The sequence below is a fragment of the Cottoperca gobio genome, chromosome 19 (genome assembly GCF_900634415.1).
Source record: "Cottoperca gobio chromosome 19, fCotGob3.1, whole genome shotgun sequence".
NCBI lineage: Eukaryota > Metazoa > Chordata > Actinopteri > Perciformes > Bovichtidae > Cottoperca > Cottoperca gobio.
Window position 1 is genome coordinate 9,167,381 of NC_041373.1, and position 20,607 is coordinate 9,187,987.

The window sequence follows — 20,607 nt, forward strand, 5'->3', positions numbered from 1 at the left end:
GTTGAGGTACACCTAGCTAAATTCAACCCAGTGTAATACAACATCCCAATAAAAGCTACTTACTGTACAGTGACAATACTACCCTTAGTGTGGTGTGCCATTGAGTTGTATTTCAAATATTTTGTCCAACATGTTTATATCAGTGACTGGCTCAAATATTATAAACACCTCCCAATATAGACCAATGCTATTCAACAGCACCACAAACTACATCTTCCAAAATTATCATAATTTATCAAAAAATGATCACTGTTTACAGTGAGGTCTGTGGATTATCCAGAAAACTTACATTTGAGGAGGAAAAGAAGGAGGAAGCCAGCAAGCATCATGACTGCAGGACCAGTGAGGATCCAAAGTCGGTGAGAGGTGTTTTCAGCAAATGTGGTGTTCAAGAAATACTAGCCCACACTTATCTTCATACTGGAAGAGGGCTGGACAAACTGAAGGACCAATCCATTGTTTTTTTTCAATCTCCGTCGGGTAAGGCAACGATTCCCAACCAGATGTCCTCCAAGATATACTTCTGCGGTTTCAATGGAATATGTGGAAATATTTATTGGTAGCTCAGTCAAGAGAAAAAAAATAGTAGAGGGTGTTCTGAGTGTCTACTATGTACCATGATTGTGCAAAATCATGTAGTCTGGTTGTTTCCATCAAGATTGCCTTCAAATGCACAAGCAATGCACTGGTAATGGTTGATAACAGCAACTTTACTGCGCCCCTCCCCACCATCCATCCATCCATTATCTACCGCTTATCCGGCGTTGGGTCGCAGGGGCAGCAGCTCCAGTAAGGAACCTCAAACTTCCCTTCTCCGGGCCACATCCGCCAACTCCGACTGGGTGATCCCGAGGCGTTCCCAGGCCAGTGAGGAGATATATTAAATATTAAAATAGATAGTATAACATCACAAAGCTTTTTATTAATATATTGTGACACTCCTACTACTTTTCTTTGTCTAAATTCTGTTTTGTGGATAATCGTAGCATTAGTTTAGGGCAGGGGTCTGCAACCCTGCAGCTATATGTTTTATTTATTTCAAAGTGGGATATTTTTTTATTAATTTAATTTCTATATTATATTTTTTATTGTTTTGTGTATTTTTATGTTATATTTATTTGATTTGATTCAACAAATATGTTGAGGACTCAAATAGGCCTGCATAGTTCTGTGTTCCATTTATTTCAAAGTAGGCTTACACATGCCAGTGTATTTCTTCCTTTTCTTCAAAAGAGTTTGGTGTTTTCCTTTGTTGAAACAGGTAAAAATAGCAATACTATCTCAACAGTTTCCTTTATTGTCATTCTGTAATTTCATAAAAGCAACAAATATAGTATAACTATATATAAAACTTATAAGATGGGTTATTAAATAGGTTTTGCGGCTCCAGACGAATATTATTTGGTAGAAGAGGTGGAAAATGTCTCTTCTGATAGCAAAGGTTGCCGACCCCTAGTTTAGGGGGATGTAAACAGAAAGTATGACTTTATTGTTCCAGTCAGTTATGTTATAGGTTACAACTTGAGCCCCGTTTTTTAGGCCATATGTGTTTACATTTTGGCCCATTGTCACCATTGAAAGTATGCAGATCTAGCTATTTTCAGTTTCTGATTGAAATGTAAAACGTGAATATATTGATAGGCAAGTTCTGTGAAATAAGTATTTCACTATTTTAAAGACTATATTAAAGACTATAACAAAACACCTCTGGATATGATGCAGCTCAAGCCACCAACTATAACTTCATACTAGGGACATTCAGCATAAAAAAGAAACAACATTATAGGCATCATAAAAGTAGAATTTATGGCTGAAGTTTAGTATTGGATTAAATAACATTGTACAAGTGTACCTAGTACCTAATAAAATGGGCATTGTGCGTTTGTGTGTTTTGTTTATATATGTCTAATATACAGTATATGTAGATAACTACTTTTTATTGTGGGAATAAGTCCACCTCCATTAAACGCCGTTCACACTTGTTCAAAACAAATTTCCGGCAACATAAACACACATAATGTAGCTTACAGTAAAAATAAAGAAGGAAATTGTTTTTATTTCTGCTTTACAAATACTGATGCATGTTTTCAGAACCAGATGACATGACAGTTATTTCATCAAATCAATTAATTATATATATATATATATATATACACAGTATACATATATACATATACATATATATATATGTATATATATATATATATATATATATATATACACATATATATGTATATATATATATATACATAGATATATATATGTGTATACATATATATATATATATATATATATATATATATATATATATACACATATATATATATATATATATATATATATATATGTGTATATATATATACAGGTAGGAACCAAAATTAAAGTGCAGTACAACTACATAAACAGGGAAAACGTGAAGACAGTTACATATATAATATATATATATATATATATATATATATATATATATATATATAATATATATTATGATATTAGCATGTAGCCTATCCTACTTTGTTCAATGGGCAGGTAAACAAGAACAATTACACAGCATGCATTAACCCCTTTATACTGCAACCCCATTATACACGTGCAAGCTTTATTTGTTAATTTTTTTTTCTTTTGTATCTGGTGGATTCATTTAACCTTAGCATTGAACTAATTACAATTTAAATGTATATACATTAAATACAGGGAAATGTTTTCTACTGTAGGTTGCAATTTACTATGATAATAAGTCTTAACTATATTTTGTCATTATGTAGCGCCATTATTCTTGTACATTACTCCAATGGAAAAACATACAGACTAAAAACAGACTGGCAGCTATGATATAGAAAATGAAGAATATTTTGTTGATTGTTTTAGTCACTCTGGTCCAGTAGCCGGGCTTCCCTTTCTCCTTCCTGCTGTTGAGGAGCACAGCCAGCATTTTCACCACCTCCTTCAGCTCATCTGAGGCATGGGACTCCTTCGTCAGTCGGCTGCTGCTACCCTGCAGAGATGGTTTTGAAGTTGGTGGTTAATTAGCATGATTACTACCCAAATAACACTGCCAGCAGCTATATTTAGCAGAAAATATTTCTGCTTAAAGTGATTAAAGAGTCGGTTCACTCTGGAAATGTTTTCTGTGTTGTAAGCTTTTGAATAAGCCGGCAATTTTTTTGGATTTGCTAGTGTTTTCTGTTGTTGTTCTGTTTGTATGTTTACAAATTGGTGAATGTGTTTAACCCTGCAGAAATACATTCTGATACAACTAAACTGCATTTTCAATTACGTTTCAAGGGAAACTGATTTTCTTCCGGATTATGGTTGCAGTTTTAAACACTTTAAGGTCGTACATTTAGACCAAAACGCAACAAAACTACTTCGTTATGTTTAGTAAAAGATCATGGTTTGGCTTAAAATAAGTAAGTTTGAAGTTACAGACATAAATGAAAAAAGGTCAACATTGACTTTTGGTTTACATGAACACGGGTTTACTGGGAGTTTGTTTGACCAATCTACCCCGACTTCCTCCCTACGCGGACTTCCACAGACTTTGATTAGTCAAAAACAAAAGTAGTCTGGGTGAAAATACGTAGTATTGGAACGTAATATTTCAGAGACCAGGATAAAATGGTGCGTATATTTGGCTCGTGTTTTGTCTATTTGCAAATGCTTTCTTGTTGTAGTTTGCTGAGCTTTTTAAGCCACTGCAGTATTGAGGTCACAATAGACATTTCTAAGATGAAATCTCAAAACCTTGATGAGTAAAACCAAAGGTAGTACCACTACCTTGACAAAATATGAACCAGCCCTCTAAAGTGCAATTATATCCGACCTTCAGCAGTTCAGTTGATGTTTCATCGGCAGACGAATCACAGATGCACGCAATCCATTTCTTCTCCTCTGGAAGGACATGTTAAATACAAAATAACCAGTATGTATTATAAGTTATATATTTTCAGAGTATTCAAGAAGTAATACAAGTGGACATTATAATAACAATAAAGTAGCTTCTGTACCTCTACACTCGCTGTCCTGGGATGCAGAGTCTTTCTCCATCAGATGCATCACCAAAATCGTCTCCAGGAGGCTGAGCAGCATCAGAGAAAAGATCCCAATGCAGTAGACCACTGAAGGAAGAAAGGCAATATCATTAATGTAGACAAATGACCACACAGTACAGGTTCTGCTGTTCCTGTTCATATGAAGTACAAGCTTATTTACCTATAAGTGGGCTCCTCTCTGAAGAGGAAGGCAGAATCTCATTGAGAATAAGCTGCATTACAGTAATAGCGAGCAGCACAGTGACCTTGAAGCTGAGCTTCTCGCCCCCGCTGTCTGAGATCAGGAAGGAGGCCAAATCCAGACAGAAGAAGAACAGGATGGGCACCAAGAAGTTGACAATGTAGAGGAGAGGACGTCTCTTCATGGTGATCTGTGACATGATGTTTAAGGGTCAGGTGGTTGATGTACTCACACATCTGAGAAAGGCTAAATTACAGCAACCATGTATCATACTGCAGGTAATCTGCACTGATCTGCTCATGTAAAAGGGACAATTCCAGAGTTGAAAAGTAAAATTTGAATTTAGATAAAAAGTCATTGGGTGACAACCATGTATCTCTTTACATATTTTGAGATCAGTTCAAGCAAGAAATTAAGAAAAAAAAACATGCAAAAAAAAAAAAGGACATAAAGAAGGAAAAGATTAAATTAAATAGAAAATAAATAGAAGGGAATATGGACAATGAATAACACAAATTAAAAGATCAAGGCAGAAAAGAAGGAAATAAGATATTGGCAATGAGTTATGAGTTTTCATCTTTGAATCTGCTAACTGAATAGTAAGTTGTCAGTTAAATCTTGTGCAATAGAAAACACAATATTTCCTCCTGAAAAGGAAGATGGGCCTTAAACTTGTGCTTAAAGATTGGTACACACTAGAGCAGGGGTGCCCAAAAGGTAGATCGTGATCACGAGTGTAGTGCGTGTAGATCGCGCACTGTTAAAAAAAAGAATATATATATATTCCCCCAACGGAGAGAATGTTTTTTGATTGTTTTTTTGTTGCCTTGCGCATTCATATTCCCTCCTCCGCTCTGAAGGAGAGGAGTGAACTACGCACCAGCGTACCAGGACGCACCAGGACTGTTGTAGTCAGCTGGTTGCACTTCTGTTTCCCACCGTAAAACAAAAAAAGAGAAACTGTGTATAATGGCTGAGAAGACGGAATGAGCATAGCATATACATTTTGCAGTGCAAGCTTGAAATAACATTTCATTGATAGTTTCAAATGGGGCTAGTTCAAGTTACTGCTACAAGCTAACTGTATATCAGCTCGCTTTCATTGGCTATTGCAAGTTTCTGCTCAATATACCATCGCTGTTCATTTCACACGACAGGATTTCCAAATTATGGAAACTCTGATCCCATGAGTAACATTAAGATTATGTCTGTAAACACCTCACACTTCTGTAAGGGTTCCTTCTGTCCGTTAAATGTTTATTTTTGTTTAGTACTTCCTGTTTTATTTTGTGTTACTTACCTCTCCTCTTGTTTCAGTGTGTCTACTTCCTGCCCATGTGTTTTTCAGTAGTTCGTTAGTACTTCCAACGGTGTCTCGTTACCCCTCCCACTTCCTGGTGTATATTGTCTGTGTATTTTGTCCGCCTCGTTGCCAGTTCGTCTTCGTATCTTCGTGTCATGGAGTTCCAGCGTTGTCCCTTGTGTATCCTGTTCCTGTTTCCTGCCTTCGACTTCTCGGTTTCTTCCCGAGACTCGGAGAATTGTAGGGCTTTCTTGACCCAGTGCGGATTACATTTTGAGCTGCAGGCAGCCTCCTTTCCCACGGAGCGCGCCAGAGTAGCATACGTGATTTCATATCTCTCAGGTCGAGCAGAGGCATGGGCTACGACCAAATGGGCCAGGGACTCTCCGATCTGTCAATCCCTGGGGGTTTTTACGGAGACTCTGCGGAAGATTACACAGAGACCATACAGCTCCGGGCCGAGAGGCCGGCAGAGCCCTCACGGGCATTCAACAGGGCAGACGGCAGGTTTCCAATTTCGCCGTGGAGTTCTGGACCCTGGCTGCGGACAGCGGTTGGAATGATCAGGTTCTTCTTGGCACCTTCCGGCATGGACTCTCCAATCCCATTAAAGACCTGTTGGCTCCGCTCAAGCTTCCATCTAATTTGGATTCTCTCATCGCCATTTCTATCCTCATCGACAACCGGATCCGGGAGAGGGAATGGGAGAGATCTGGATCCACAGTCTCTTCTATCAGGCAGTGGGGTCAGTTAAGATTACCCCATTCATCCTTGGGGCCTTCTTCCCGTCAACATGCTCAGTTGCCGGTTTCTCTGATGCTGACAGCTGGAATGGAGGAGCTGATGCAGCTTGGTCAGACTCGGATGTCTCCAGAGGAGCGGCAGCGGCGGCTCCGTAAGGGCAGATGTATCTACTGCTCTGAATTGGAACATTTTATCACCTCAGCTTCCATCTTTTTGACTCATCTGCACATCCACTCATCCTGGGGTTTCCGTGGCTGGTTAAGCATAACCCACATATGTATTGGGCCACGGGGAGAGTACTAGGTTGGCACAAGGGGTGCTCATCTACATGTTTTCCGGTCAGCTCTACGGCTGGAATTTCACTCACCTCAATAGACACTTCAGAGCGACTTTCTCTCTCCACCACCGTCGCTAACGAGTGTGGTAGGACCCCTGATTCTGACTTCTCGGATTTATCCGGGGTTCCGTCCTGTTACCAGGGACTCAGGGAGGTGTTCACCAAGACTCGAGCTACAGCCCTACCTCCCCACCGATCATATGATTGTCCGATTGATTTGCTTCCCGGGACTTCACCTTCGAGAGGACACCTGTATTCCCTGTCAGCCCCGGAGAGAGAGGCCATGAAGGACTACATTGACTCTGCCCTCAGGGCCGGGATTGTTCGTCCTTCGTCGCCTGCAGGCGCAGGGTTTTTCTTCGTCGACAAGAAGGATAAGACTCTTCGACCCTGTATTGACTTCCGGGGCCTGAACAGCATCACCATTAAGAACAGGTACCCACTTCTTCTTATCTCATATGCTTTTGAGCTCCTACAAGACTCAAAGATTTTTACCAAATTAGACTTACGCAATGCGTACCATTTGGTAAGGATAAGAAAGGGGGACAAGTGGAAGACAGCATTCAACACTCCTAATGGTCATTATGAGTATCTTGTAATGGCGTTTGGCTTAACCAATGCTACAGCTGTGTTACAGGCCTTGGCAAATGACGTTCTTCTTGTATTCGTTTACCTGGATGACATCTTCATCTTTTCTCCCAATGAGGAATCCTACATCATGTCAGCCAGGTTCTACAATGTCTCCTAGATAACCTGCTCTTCGTTAAGGCCAAAAAATGTGAGTTCCACGTTCCTACCGTATCCTTTCTGGGATTCATCATAATGGAGAATAACATTCAGATGGACCCATCCAAGGTTAGTGCTGTCACCCAGTGGCCGACCCTTACTATTCGCAAGCTAGTTCAACGTCTTCTGGGGTTTTCAAATTTCTATAGATGATTCATCAGGAACTATAGCTGACTGCCTTCCCGCCAAGAATCTCCTGGTGGTCAGACGGAGAGGCAGGGGCCACCGTTTTCCTCGATCCTGCTTCCGTGACCTGACTCTGCCTTTGCCTACTCCTTGTCTGTTTTTGTTTGCTATCTGACTGCCTTCCCGTGTAGCAAACCCGTTTTTGCTGTTTGTAAAGACTGTTTTGCCGACACTAGATCTGTCTCTGAGTTGTGCATTTGAGTCCCTTTCCCTGTGTTCTGGTCGTATTGTTAATTCAGGGGATGCCCTGTTCCAACCAATTGTCCCAGTACATCATGACAGTAGTCCAGCATGCACAACAACCGGACCCTGAAACCAAAGCAACTAAACGAAATTCAGGTACATTGATTTGACTATTTACACCTGTGCTTTTCCTACTGAGACATGTAGAGCAATACATTAATACTTACAGTGTAAATCATCACATCTTGTTGGAATTCAAACATGTTGACAGTTTTGTTGGTGACTGTCATGTTGATGAAAAGCCACTCATATTGGGTACGCATCATCTCGCCGACCAACTCTGTGACGTGCGATGAGTTGTGATGGCGAACAAGTTGTATTTCCTTGACTGATGGGGAAACAATCAAATAAACAAACAATCTGAGGTTTCTTGCAGGTTAACAAAGAAGGAATGTCCAGTATGTGGTATTATCTGGTGGTGAGTGTTCATGGAACAATAAACTGTAAAAGTGAATATACATGACATTAGAACTTAGAACAAGTTACAGGCTCACCAGAGTGGACGACAGACTTGAACGAGAGGTTACAGCTCTGAATGTCGAAGGGGAATTTGTAAACGTGCATCCTGCAGGTGCTGACCAGTACCTGGTCATCCTGAGCACGAACTAAACCAGTATGGTAGAGGGTGAGATGAGGACTTTGAGGGGATTTATCCTTTTCTGTCCTGTGTAATAATGCACAGAGATATATAAGCAAACACACGTACACACATTATACACAGCAATAGCAATTCACTATTGGGTTTATTTGGGATTAAAACCAATAAAAACACTGAATATAATTCATGTTAAAAATCAGCGATTCTCCGACACTAATGTTTGGTCAGCTTGTTTCTCTGATAACTGACCTCTGATGACTAAAACCCTTCGTCTGGTTAAAATATATAGTTAAAATGGACGAAGATCTAAAAAGTGTATCGTAAAAATGTGGCTTTAAACTAGATATAAAGTTATTTTTTTCACAGCTTTTGGCAGCTTTCTAAAGGTTTGAAAATTGCTGGAAACATTTGGGTGTAGTCATGTTAAAACAATTTAATCTGGAAAAGTTACATACAAAAAAGTTATTATACCTTTAAATACTGTTGCATATGTCTCGAGTAGTGTCTTCAATTGCTTTAGCTGTTATTTCTAAACATTTCCAAACCGTAACATGATTCCCTATTTCACTAATCATTGTATCTATGTGGATTTGTGAGTTAGTGCATTAATATACATTTATACTTACATTTCTTCAATCATTAAATCTGGCTTCCACAAAACGTCAATTGGAAGAGAAACAGTCTCAATACCACAAAAGTCATTTGTATCCCAGTAAATGTGTTCATTCTGCCAGCTCTGCCGAGAATTAGAGAAAGTGAGGAGGGGCAAAAGTCAGAGGAGTCTGGCTAAGAACAAAAAGTTATTAGAAACTGAAAAGAAATACAAGTTTCCCAACAGAGTAAGAGATGAGGATTAAACCAAGTGTTGTTTTTCTAAGAGAAAACTCACCGTGAAAATCCAAACGTAAGGAACAAATGTCTGGTCAATCTCTCTCTATAAACAAGCAAATAAATATGTGTAGCATGGCGGAGCTACCAACACAACCAAAACTGTGAGAAAGCTTCAAATACATTTAGAAAACACTTTATGAAGGTCATGTCTATAAAGTATTATAAGAACTATCACACATGACAACTTATAACAAGGTTTATAAAGAATTATAAGTGGTGGACATAATGTATTATAAGTTCAGCATTCATAATGCTTTATACCTCCATGCCAAATTGACAACAGTGTTTGAACGAAGAATCTCACTCTTGGGTTACAGAGCACATTGTAACTGTAACTATAACTTTAGCCAGTTATAAGACAAATAGAGAGTTGCTCTAATGTATCAATAAACGGTAAACATTTTCTGAATGTAATAATGTCTTATAAACATCAATAGCACACTACAGCATGACCTTGTGAGCTTTTAAAGCTGCAGTTGGTAACTTTATTAAAAATAACTATTCTGTCGTCCTTTTTCCGAAACTGTCACTATATCCTGACATTAGTGCATGATACATATAATATGTGAAACAATGTCATGTTCCTCTGCATCCCCTTGTTCTTATGGCATTTCAAGATTCCAGTGTGCCTCAAGGAAAACAACCAATCAGAGCCGAGAAGTCACTGCTCGTGAAGTCCGATTAAACTGACAATGGCACCATGTAACCATGCACTGCAGTCAAGGGGACAAGACTTGGGTAGTATTGGGCAATCACCCAGGACAGGTGTGAATGTGCAGAAAGTGAAGCAGGGTGTTGGCATTATAGACATGACTTTCATATCAAGTGTTACTCAACTTTCATATGAATGAAAAAACAGCACGTATGTCAAACTTACTTACCACATCTAGAATTGCATACAGCAGTACCTCCAGGGACACGTGTGTGGGGTTTTTGTAGCTTTTAACAGGCCGGGTCATGGAGTAGAGCTCATTGTTTTTGGACAAGTTCAGGTACTTTAAAACATCCTGATAACTGCACACTGTCTCAGAGGATTCCCCATCCACAGCTAAAAACATCAAGACACATTCACTAAGAGAGAGACGATCTTAAACAGAAAGAAATACAGACACTGATTTCCAGGCATTAGATTATAACTTCCGAGCCCTAACTGTACGTTTGTCTAGTTAGCCACTAGTAAGCTTATGAAGTTTTTTCATTTTTGATCAGTCTTTCAGTATCAGACCGTAAACAACAGCTCATAAAAATCTGTAATAATATCCGGTACTTGTGGTCACAGATGGATGTTGGCAGGAGTACTAGCTAACCTAATTGATCACTGAATGTTAGTTTTTTTTTTTGAGTCTTTCCATGTGAGATCCATATATACCACCAAATGCATGATATAATGCAATTATGGTCAGCAGCACTTAGAACTGTCTGAAAACCTGATTTACATGCAGCAACTTAAAGAGAATTTCTTGCAGACTTTTGCAATCATGTGTCTAAATGAAGTAATAAACTGTATTAAGCTATATCATCAGTCTGCCCAACAACAACACAAAATACACTTAACTCTGCAGGCAGTTTTTAGTTGTCCAGGCTTTGAGATTCCTGTTATGATATATTTCTGCTTCTGTTTCAGTTAAATGGAGGTAGATAGGATTTATTTTGTGGCACTTGTCGTAGAAAAAAGTGAAGAGGTGAAGTTCGGACCTCTTCCTTTAACACTTTAAAACTAATAAGCTATAGACGTTCTGGTTGTTTTACAAGTTATAACAGAGTTAAAGAAAATCATTTGAGAGAAGCAAAGTCAAATACAAAAGAGTTTATTCTTGTACAAGTACAGATCAAAACTCAGAGGACCCAGCTGGCTGAGCTCTGCTAAAGTAATGATCTGGCCCCTCTCTTTATAACTTAGTTCACATGCTAGCTCTTCATCCTCTGGATTTAGCACCTTGAGTGCTAAAACATTCCCTGATATCAGGCCTTTACCAAGGATGTCACTGGGTCTTCAACATGGTTTAGGTCTGTCATGCCCTTTCCACAGGCGCATGTCACTCCTTATCCCCTCCTCGTCATGCTAAGGGTTCTTCCCCCCTCCTCTAGGGCCTCATAAGTCAAACATCTGAACTTACACTGAACTATGACATCATATCTGCACCTCCTCACTATGCAAATGTCCATGTGTAGATGTTTCATAAACCAGACTGTGTATATTGACTATCATGTACATCATTGTAATTTTACACACTTTCATCTTATATGTTTAATACAAAGTACTCGCTGGACACCACGAAGCATAACGTTAAAAAAATTCAACAAGTCACACATCTTTTGAGAATCTGTGTGCACACCACTCTTAATTAGCCACAGTCTTCACTATGAATAGTTGTAATTGAGATCATTTTCTTGGTAAAAAGGAATTCCATTGAAAACTGTTCACAGTGAGGTCTGTGAATTATCCAGAACAGGGACGTCGTGAGGACGAGAGAAACCTTACCTTTGAGGAGGAAAAGAAGGAGGAAGACAGCGAGCATCATGACTGCAGGACCAGTGAGGATCCAAAGTCAGTGAGAGGTGTTTACAGCAAATGTGGTGTTCAAGAAATATTACCCCACACTTATCTTCATACTGGAAGAGGGCTGGGCAGACTTAATGACCAATCACTGATATACACCAGACTGTGGGCAGATTATTTTGCGGTCAAACCAAATGCACTTTACTGCTTGCTTCCATTGTCACAAAATATATTTTTACTGAAATGATCAAGGGTAAGGGCTGTGACCTTTGGGTTAATTTGCATAACAACGTCCCTGTGTCTGTAATGTTTTTGTCTTCAAACTAAAACCCTTTCACAGTGTGTTTTCAGTTCACAAAAGAAATTCAAGAGGACAAATGGCTGTTTATAGATCTCGTAGATTTCTTGCACCCCTGAATAGTCACTGCAGAACACACATACAAAGAAAGAAAAGAACAAAGTTTGTCATTATTGTTTATTTTAGTAGCATAAAGTCTAACATGTTTTAGAACCAGATGACAGGACTTTTATTCTATCATATGAATATATAATGTAGCTTAAATGCAAATACAATGTGGATAAAAAACTGAAAAAGACAACATGAAACTACTCACACCACATTTACAGGTCTTTAGATATGAACACTTGGTATTTATATTATACATGCTCAGTTGGCATTGACTACATTGTATTTCCACAAAAGAAGATATGATTCTTTAAGAAGCTTGATGTATTGGATAGACTCATTGAACATAGAATTGTGCATATTACATATCAAAGGCATATATTATTAATACTAGAGCTACAATACAACTTTCTTTGCTTACACCGTGGTCGTTCAATTGATCCGTACAGTGTGAGGTGTGAACATAAGAGTTGCAGGTTCTGGCCGTGCAGGAAGGAGGATTAAAATGTGTTGTGTTAGTTAGCACAATGAAAACATTAATAAGATAAGATAACATTAATCGTAGTAATAATTTGATTTCAGAGGCTCTGTAATAAGCACAGCAGAACTTGCTGTCAGTCATCAGAAATAAATTATGATTAATGTTTTCCCCTGTGGGTCCCTGTATTAATTCATAAGAAGTCAGTTTGAACCCTCAATCGCCTATATAAAATAGAAATGGCATTGTCTTTTCTTTTTACTTTGGTTCAGACCAATGGAACTAAACTACAGGCGTGAGACGGACTACAGATGTGATAATGACCATGTTGATTGGAGCATTGTCATAATCGTGTTTTTAAGCCCGCCTCCAGACACGTTTTAAAGTATGTAAAAAAAAACACTTTAATATTAAATGTATCATGGTTTTCCAACATAAAAAGTAAAACAATTCTGAAAAGGGACTCAAATCACATCTACTCTTTCTCACTCATTGAGAAATTCTGGATCTGCACAACCTACCATGTTTTCTGTTAAAACTTTCACTATGGTAATATGTTTCTTTGCCGGTGTTGTGTGTCCCCGTCCATATGTGTCGGCATTTGCGTATTAGACTGTGCTTGGCTTTCAAATTTGTGACATACCTAATCTAGCTTGTCCGGGTTACGTTTGAATCTCAGACAGTGCACAGATATCTCCTCCCTTCAGTAGACAAATGTGAAAACACCTCTAGTGAGTTAAGTAAAGGTCAGATATTTTAGGGGCAAGAAAAAAAACTTTTTTGACTGGAGGGGATCTTTCAACTTTACTACTACTCGTCGTTTGCATTGATCCATACTGTAAAGATAACAGCTAAAAACAGACCGGCCACTGTGACATAGACAACAAAGAACACTTTGTCAATTGTTTTAGCCACTTCAGTCCAGTAGTTAGGCTTCCTTGCTTCCTTCCTGCTGTTGAGGAGCAGAGACAGTGTCTTCACCGCATCACCCAGCTCATCTGAGAGCTTCTCCAAGGCATTGGACTCCTCCGTCAGTTGGCTGCTTTTGTCCTGCAGGAGTGTTTTAGTGGACTGCTAATCAACAAGATTATGGTACATATAAAATTGCAAACTATTACATTTGACATTCCTGTTTTGTGTCCTTTGTGATGAGAATAAAAGTTTTGGTTCATCCAAATTACAAACAAACATATTTTCTCACTTAAAATGGAATTTAGTTCATTGTGCTCAAATAATAAAACAATCTCATAAAAAAGATTCAAAGTCAACCATTTTTATACTTTTGTATTTCTTTTTGTATGTTTTTTAATTTGGGCAAACCGACCCTTTAAAGTGTGACTCAATTCTAACCTCTTTCACCGACAGCAGGTCAGATGGAGGTTCATCAGCTGACACATCACAGACACAAGAACAGTGAGTCCATTTCTTCACCTCTGAAAGGAAATGTTTGACACAATGACAGCATTTCAAAATGATGTCGCTATTATTAGTTGTAAAGGTTTCTGAGTATTAAAATCACAGCAGTAAAATACAAAATAGCAGTAGTGAGCTGAACTACAATAGATTGAGTGGAGATCCACAGGTTTATAGAATTTTTGTTCAATCTCACCTCCATCATAGTTGCCCTGTTTGTCTTCACATTCCTCACTCATGATTTGGCCTTTGTTTGCCTCGTTGTCTTCAGATGCAAAGTCTTTCTCGATCAGATACATCACCAAAATCGTCTCCAGGAGGCTGAGCATTATCAAACCAAACATCCCAATGCAGTAGATTGCTGAAGGGACAAGGCAGCACCATTAATATAGACAAATAATCACAAATTGACTCAGTACATATGTGCTGACCCAGCTACTTTACCTATAAGAGGGATACTGTCTGAAGAGGAAGGCAAAATCTCATTGAGAATAAGCTGCATCACGGTGACAGCGAGCAGCACAGTGACCTTGAAACTGAGCTTCTCACCCCCCCTGTCTGAGATCAGGAAGGAGGCCAAATCCAGAGAGAAGAAGAACAGGATGGGTACCAAGAAGTTGGCGATGTAGAGGAGAGGACGCCTCCTCATCTTGATCTATGACATTTTTTAAATCAGAATTCAGAACAAGAAAGTAAAGTGCCGAGTACCATCCATCCATCCATCCATCGTCTACCGCTTATCCGGGGTCGAGTGGCGGGGGCAGCAGCTCCAGTAAGGAACCCCGAACTTCCCTTCTCCGGGCCACATCCGCCAGCTCCGACTGGGGGATCCCAAGGCGTTCCCAGGCCAGTGAGGAGATATAATCTCTCCACTGAGTCCTGGGTCTTCCCTGGGGTCTCCTGCCAGCTGGACGTGCCTGGAACACCTCCCTAGGGAGGCGCCCAGGTGGCATCCTTACTAGATGCCCAAACCACCTCAACTGGCTCCTTTCAACGTAAAGGAGCAGCGGCTCTACTCCGAGTCTCTCACGGATGGCTGAGCTTCTCACCCTATCTCTAAGGGAGACGCCAGCCATCCGTCTGAGAAAACCCATTTGGGCCGCTTGTACCTGTGATCTCATTCTTTCGGTCATGACCCAGCCTTCATGACCATAGGTGAGGGTAGGAACGAAGATCGCCCGGAAGTTCGAGAGCTTTGCCTTCTGGCTCAGCTCTCTTTTTGTCACAACAGTGCGGTAAAGAGAATGCAATACTGCCCCCGCTGCTCTGATTCTCCGGCCAATCTCTCGCTCCATCGTGCCCTCACACATGAACAAGACCCCCAGGTACTTGAACTCTTTCACTTGGGGTAAGGGCTCATTCCCTAGAGAATAGACAATTCACCAGTTTCCTGCTGAGAGCCATGGCCTCAGATTTTGAGGTGCTGATCCTCATCCCAACCGCTTCACACTCGGCTGCGAACCGATCCAGTGACTGCTGAAGGTCACAGACCGATGACGCCATCAGGACCATATCATCTGCAAAGAGCAGCGATGAGATCCTCACGTCACCGAACTGCAACACCTCTCCTCCACGACTACGCCTCGATATCCTGTCCATGAAAATCACGAATAGGATTGGTGATAAAGCGCAGCACTGGCGGAGGCCAACATTCACTGGGAACAAGTCCGACTTACTGCCGAGTATCCGGACACCACTCTCGCTTTGGGCGTACAGGGATTGGATGGCCCTCAGAAGTGACCACCTCACCCCATACTCCCGCAGTACCTCCCACAGTATCACCCGGGGGACCTGGTCATACGCATTCTCCAGATCCACAAAACACATGTAGACCGGTTGGGCGTACTCCCAGGCCCCCTCCAGGATCCTTGCGAGAGTGAAGAGTTGGTCCGTTGTTCCACGACCAGGACAGAATCCGCATTGTTCCTCTTCAATCAGAGGTTTGACTATCGGCTGAACCCTCCTTTCCAGCACCTTGGAGTAGACTTTACCATGGAGGCTGAGAAGTGTACACAATAATTAAATAGAATAAAATAGAGTAACAGTAGTATAAGTACACAGTCGTTGATAAAAGTTGTAAAAGTGAATATTGCACATTGCAGTGGTAATTGCACGACAGTGGTGGAATAGTCTGTTCTTGGCGTGGAGGTCCACCAGGGGCCGTGGTGATTGTACAGTTCGACCGCTGCAGGAAGAAAAGACCTACGGTATCTCTCGATGAGACACCGCGGGTGAAGCAGCCTGTCGCTGAAGGAGCAGCACAGTGCGGACAAAGTGGTTGGGTCAGGGTAAGGGTCAGGTGGTTTATCATACTCTTATACCTTTTTCAAAGGAAACTATGTAGTACCCAGGATGCAACAAAAGGTAATCTGCTCACTAGAGCTGCAACGATCAGAAATAAATCTCCATCTATTTTGATAATTGATTAATTGTTAATTTGTAATTTTGCATGCAAAAATGGCAGAAAATGCTGTTTTCAGTCTCTGACATATGGAGATTTCCTGTTTTCATATTATATTAAAAATGATTATGTTTTGGATTGAAAAAACAGACGATAATCAAATAATTTATCATTTAATCTAGAAATTAATCGGCAGATGAATCGATAATGAAAATCGTTACTTGCAGCCATACTGCTCAAGTCTGCAGTGGTTAACAAAGCCTTCAAATTATTTACTGGAACAGCAACCTCAAAGTGTTATTTTCAGCTGCAGCAGGCAGCAGTTTTCACCAAAATGGCTCTAAAAACACTACCTGCCCAACACAAAACAGCAGACTAACTAGCATCTAGCAGGTGAACTTAGTGAAGCATTTAGCAGCTAAAGAGACAGATATTTCCCTCATGAGTCGGTAAAAAAAGAGCTAAGATAAGCGAATATTGGTCTTACATTTGCAAGGTGTTCAGAAAACACGACTCTAAATGAATTATAATGTTGCTTCATAACTTCTGGATGTGTAAATAAGCAACTGTTTTCACAACTTGTTTCAGCTTCCCCCGGGAAAAAATAAATGCTGTTATTGCAGGTTTAAGTAGAATAAAATACTCCGGCTCACTGGCAGAAGGAGTCTTTTGTTCTGCTTTTTATATTGCAGGTTAAAGTAAAAGTAGCAAGTGGAACTGCAGAAAGTCTACATGAAGATTTCTGCTGAAAAAAACCTGTTTTGGCAGTAAAATGTAATCAATACTTACGGTGTAAACGATCATGCTTTGGTTGTATATAAAATTGTCGACGGTTGTGTTGATGGCTGTTATGTTGATGAACAACCACTCGTACTGCGTCATGTCGCGAGACCACCCAGTCATCATTGAAGAGTCGAGGATGGCTTCAAACAATAGTTCTTTATCTGAAGTGAAAGTAAAAATAAAACTTTGAGATTTCTTATCAGGTCAACAAAGAAGGAATGTGTGTGCTGGTGTGTGCTCATAGGATAATTAACTGTTAAAGTTATTACAGCACACATATACATTCAAACACAAAACATACAAATATTAGATGAATGTCTATAAACCTTTAAACACAACAGGTTACAGGCTCACCAGAGTATACGGCAGACTTGAAAGAGAGGCTGCAGCTCTGAACATCGAAGGGAAATTTGTAAATTTGCATCTTGCACGTGCTTATCAGCATAATGTCATTCCTAAATTCAACACCACCTTCGTGTGAAACGGTGAGATAAGGACTCGGGGGGGCCTTGTCCTTCTCTGTCCTGTATGACAACAAACATACACATTATGCCACAAGCTTTATGTTTCAAACTGAATTTCACATTGTGTACTACTATTATACCATAAAACAAATCTACATAATCTATGATGTACTATTTAAGTCTTCGTCTTTAAACATAGAAAACAATATCCACAGGGTATGACAACATCACATATCTCGACATCTCAAATATGATTAACAGTCAGTTAAGGAGAGTCTGCTTTATTATTCACGGCATTATCAGCACTGTTACCTTATTTTTACCACTTTTCCTGTCTTGTTATTTAGCAACAATATGTCAGTACCATGTTGTTTTAGTACTCAGTAGTTCAGAAATACTTGCAGCTTAATTTAAGTTCCCTGAAAAAGCTCTTACAGCTTTGTTCCCTAACCTCCCCAGTGTATGTACCCAGTAAGTGTTTATATTCATTCTCAATGTACATAATTACACTGTAATTTATGGGCCATATTATGAAGTGTTACCAAATATTCAGCAAGATGCTATATAATCTATGTGTGCAATATTTCATATTTCTCCAAAATGTAGCCTGAGATATCTTCTCAAAATGTTAAAAGATATCTTTGAATACCTTTCAGATGTCATTATATAGTAAAAATACAATACATATGTGCAATCAATGATGTTGTAAAAATACAACATGTTTAATACTTGTTAATAAATGTTTTGACATCCAAATGCTTTAGTTTTTGTGTCATTTCTAAACAGTAACATGCTCTGTTACCAGTTACTGTTGTGAGTGTGTGGATTTGACTACGACAGGATGCACATACATTCACACTTACATCTCTTCAATCATCACATCTGGCTTCCACAACACTTCAGCAGGAATTACTATCTGTTGAATTCCACAAAACTTATTTGGATGCCATCTAATGTGTTCGTTTATCCATCTCTACACAGGAAAACGAGGGAGGAAGGTGATCAGGAAGCAAGGAAGAAGGGGAGAAAGAGAAAGAAAGAATGAAAAGATTGAAATATTTTGAGTTTCTACTAATAATGAACATGTGAAGATGATCAAAAACTGCTGTCTTTCTCAAAGAGAACTTACCAGATAAACCCAAATGTAAGCAATGAAAGTCTGGTCAACCTCTCTCTATAAGCATAAGAAATATGTGAGAATCTTTCCAGCAGCACAATTAACTATTTCATATTTACTATAGCTGACCACACAGAAAACATAGCACTATGGGAGTTTTAATACAAAATACAAGTTAACATGCTGACCAGCTTCAAAATATACTTTAACCAGACAAGTTGGAAAGAAGAAAATGATATGCACCTGTTTAAACCCAATTTAGGATAGCGCTGCATTAACCTGATGAGACTATGAAGCTGCATTTATTCTTCTGAGTCTAAGGGTGACGCCACACCTACGCCTTCCAGTATTTGATGTTGCTCACTATTCAGACCACTAAAGTAGGCCACAATGCACACTAACATGATATGCTGCAGTTTGGCATGTACAGAAAGTGTTGAGTTCAGCTGAGTATACAGACTGGTAGTACTGAGCGGGCTCAGCAGGGTAAGCCCCAAGGGGAAAACATTTATCTGTCGGTCACAGTGTTTGGGAAGTAGTGAGCATACGACTGGATAATAGAGACTTGGATTGCTTCCATCAATATGGCTGTATAGTGGTAACCTATAAAAGTAGAGTGTCAGACATTAAAGTGCTAGAATATGGCTATTAGAAAATGTAATTTTCAAAAGTATCAGTATAAAATAATTGTATGCTCTTTAGAAATGTATGCAGAGCTGTTATTTGCGAAAAATACGTTTTTAGGAGTGTTTCGTTCTTATTAAACCAACTTACAAAAACAACCTACATTTAAATTTGATGTCATATATCACTGACACCTATTGCTTTTTTGCTTTCATGTATATTACTATCCATGTCAAATATTATCACTTGCTAATGGGCACAAGGCTTAGATTTCCATAGAACAAAAAAAGACATACCCTCCTTGGCAGATGAAATAGTGATTATCACTTAAAGACAACTTACCACATCTAGAATGCCATAGATCGCCATTTGGAGGTATACCACTGTAGGATTTGTGTGGTTTTCAACAGGTCGGGCCATTGTGAACAGCTCCTTGTTTTTAGTCATGTTCAGGCGCTTTAAAAGATTCAAATAACTGCAGTTCACCATATCTATTGGAAGAATATCAAGACACATTCCCTATCAGAGAGTTTATTCTTTAAAGAAAAAATAACAAAGAAATGCCGACTTAAATGCTTTTATTTTTGCTTTTAAATGGGAACTTAAGAACTATTACGTTTGTCTGGAAATCAGATTTAGTGTATGTGCTCTTAATTATGTAACATTTTGAATAAATTACAAACATTAGTCGATGTCGATAAGTATCCAATGCTTTTGGATTTATTATCAAACCTTAAAAACACCAGGACAGCGTAAGTTCATTCAGGAAGATCTTTACGCTTCATTCAATCATTCATAATTCTATCTCCTCCCACTTCCTTTATCAGCTCAATAAAGGCGTTCACTGTTTAGATAAACCAACCAGATGTTGCCATGATCTCCATCAGCCAATCATGTGGTTGCTGTCAGTTTATACAAAATCGTTGCGGCCCTCCTCCACCCTGTTTACCTTAAGTCATTATACGTAGTGCCCAGGTGGAGCTCATCAGAGGTTCACTACTCATCACATCCAGATCTTCAGCATTCTCTTCATCTCACCACCACCAGTGTATAGACTCCACAGGGGGCTTTATTATTCTACTTACAGCTTCACCAACCCC

General features: G+C 39.4%; 2 protein-coding genes across 2 annotated transcripts; both read right to left on the bottom strand.

The window, feature by feature from the left end:
* Positions 1 to 466: 466 nt before the first annotated feature.
* LOC115024843 (5-hydroxytryptamine receptor 3A-like) lies at positions 467 to 11,843 on the bottom strand. The gene is made up of 11 exons (XM_029456702.1): positions 11,804 to 11,843; positions 10,203 to 10,369; positions 9,320 to 9,364; positions 9,057 to 9,166; positions 8,327 to 8,496; positions 8,000 to 8,160; positions 4,213 to 4,423; positions 4,008 to 4,118; positions 3,824 to 3,891; positions 2,873 to 2,995; positions 467 to 523 (listed from the first exon to the last, which is right to left on the bottom strand). Exons 1-11 carry the CDS (start codon positions 11,841 to 11,843, stop codon positions 467 to 469), a joined length of 1,263 nt encoding a protein of 420 aa, XP_029312562.1.
* Positions 11,844 to 13,515: 1,672 nt separating this feature from the next.
* LOC115024844 (5-hydroxytryptamine receptor 3A-like) lies at positions 13,516 to 20,023 on the bottom strand. Its single transcript, XM_029456703.1, has 9 exons — positions 19,850 to 20,023; positions 18,896 to 18,940; positions 18,630 to 18,739; positions 17,657 to 17,826; positions 17,309 to 17,463; positions 14,563 to 14,773; positions 14,315 to 14,479; positions 14,056 to 14,138; positions 13,516 to 13,755 (listed from the first exon to the last, which is right to left on the bottom strand). Exons 1-9 carry the CDS (start codon positions 20,021 to 20,023, stop codon positions 13,516 to 13,518), a joined length of 1,353 nt encoding a protein of 450 aa, XP_029312563.1.
* Between the last annotated feature and the right edge of the window lie 584 nt (positions 20,024 to 20,607).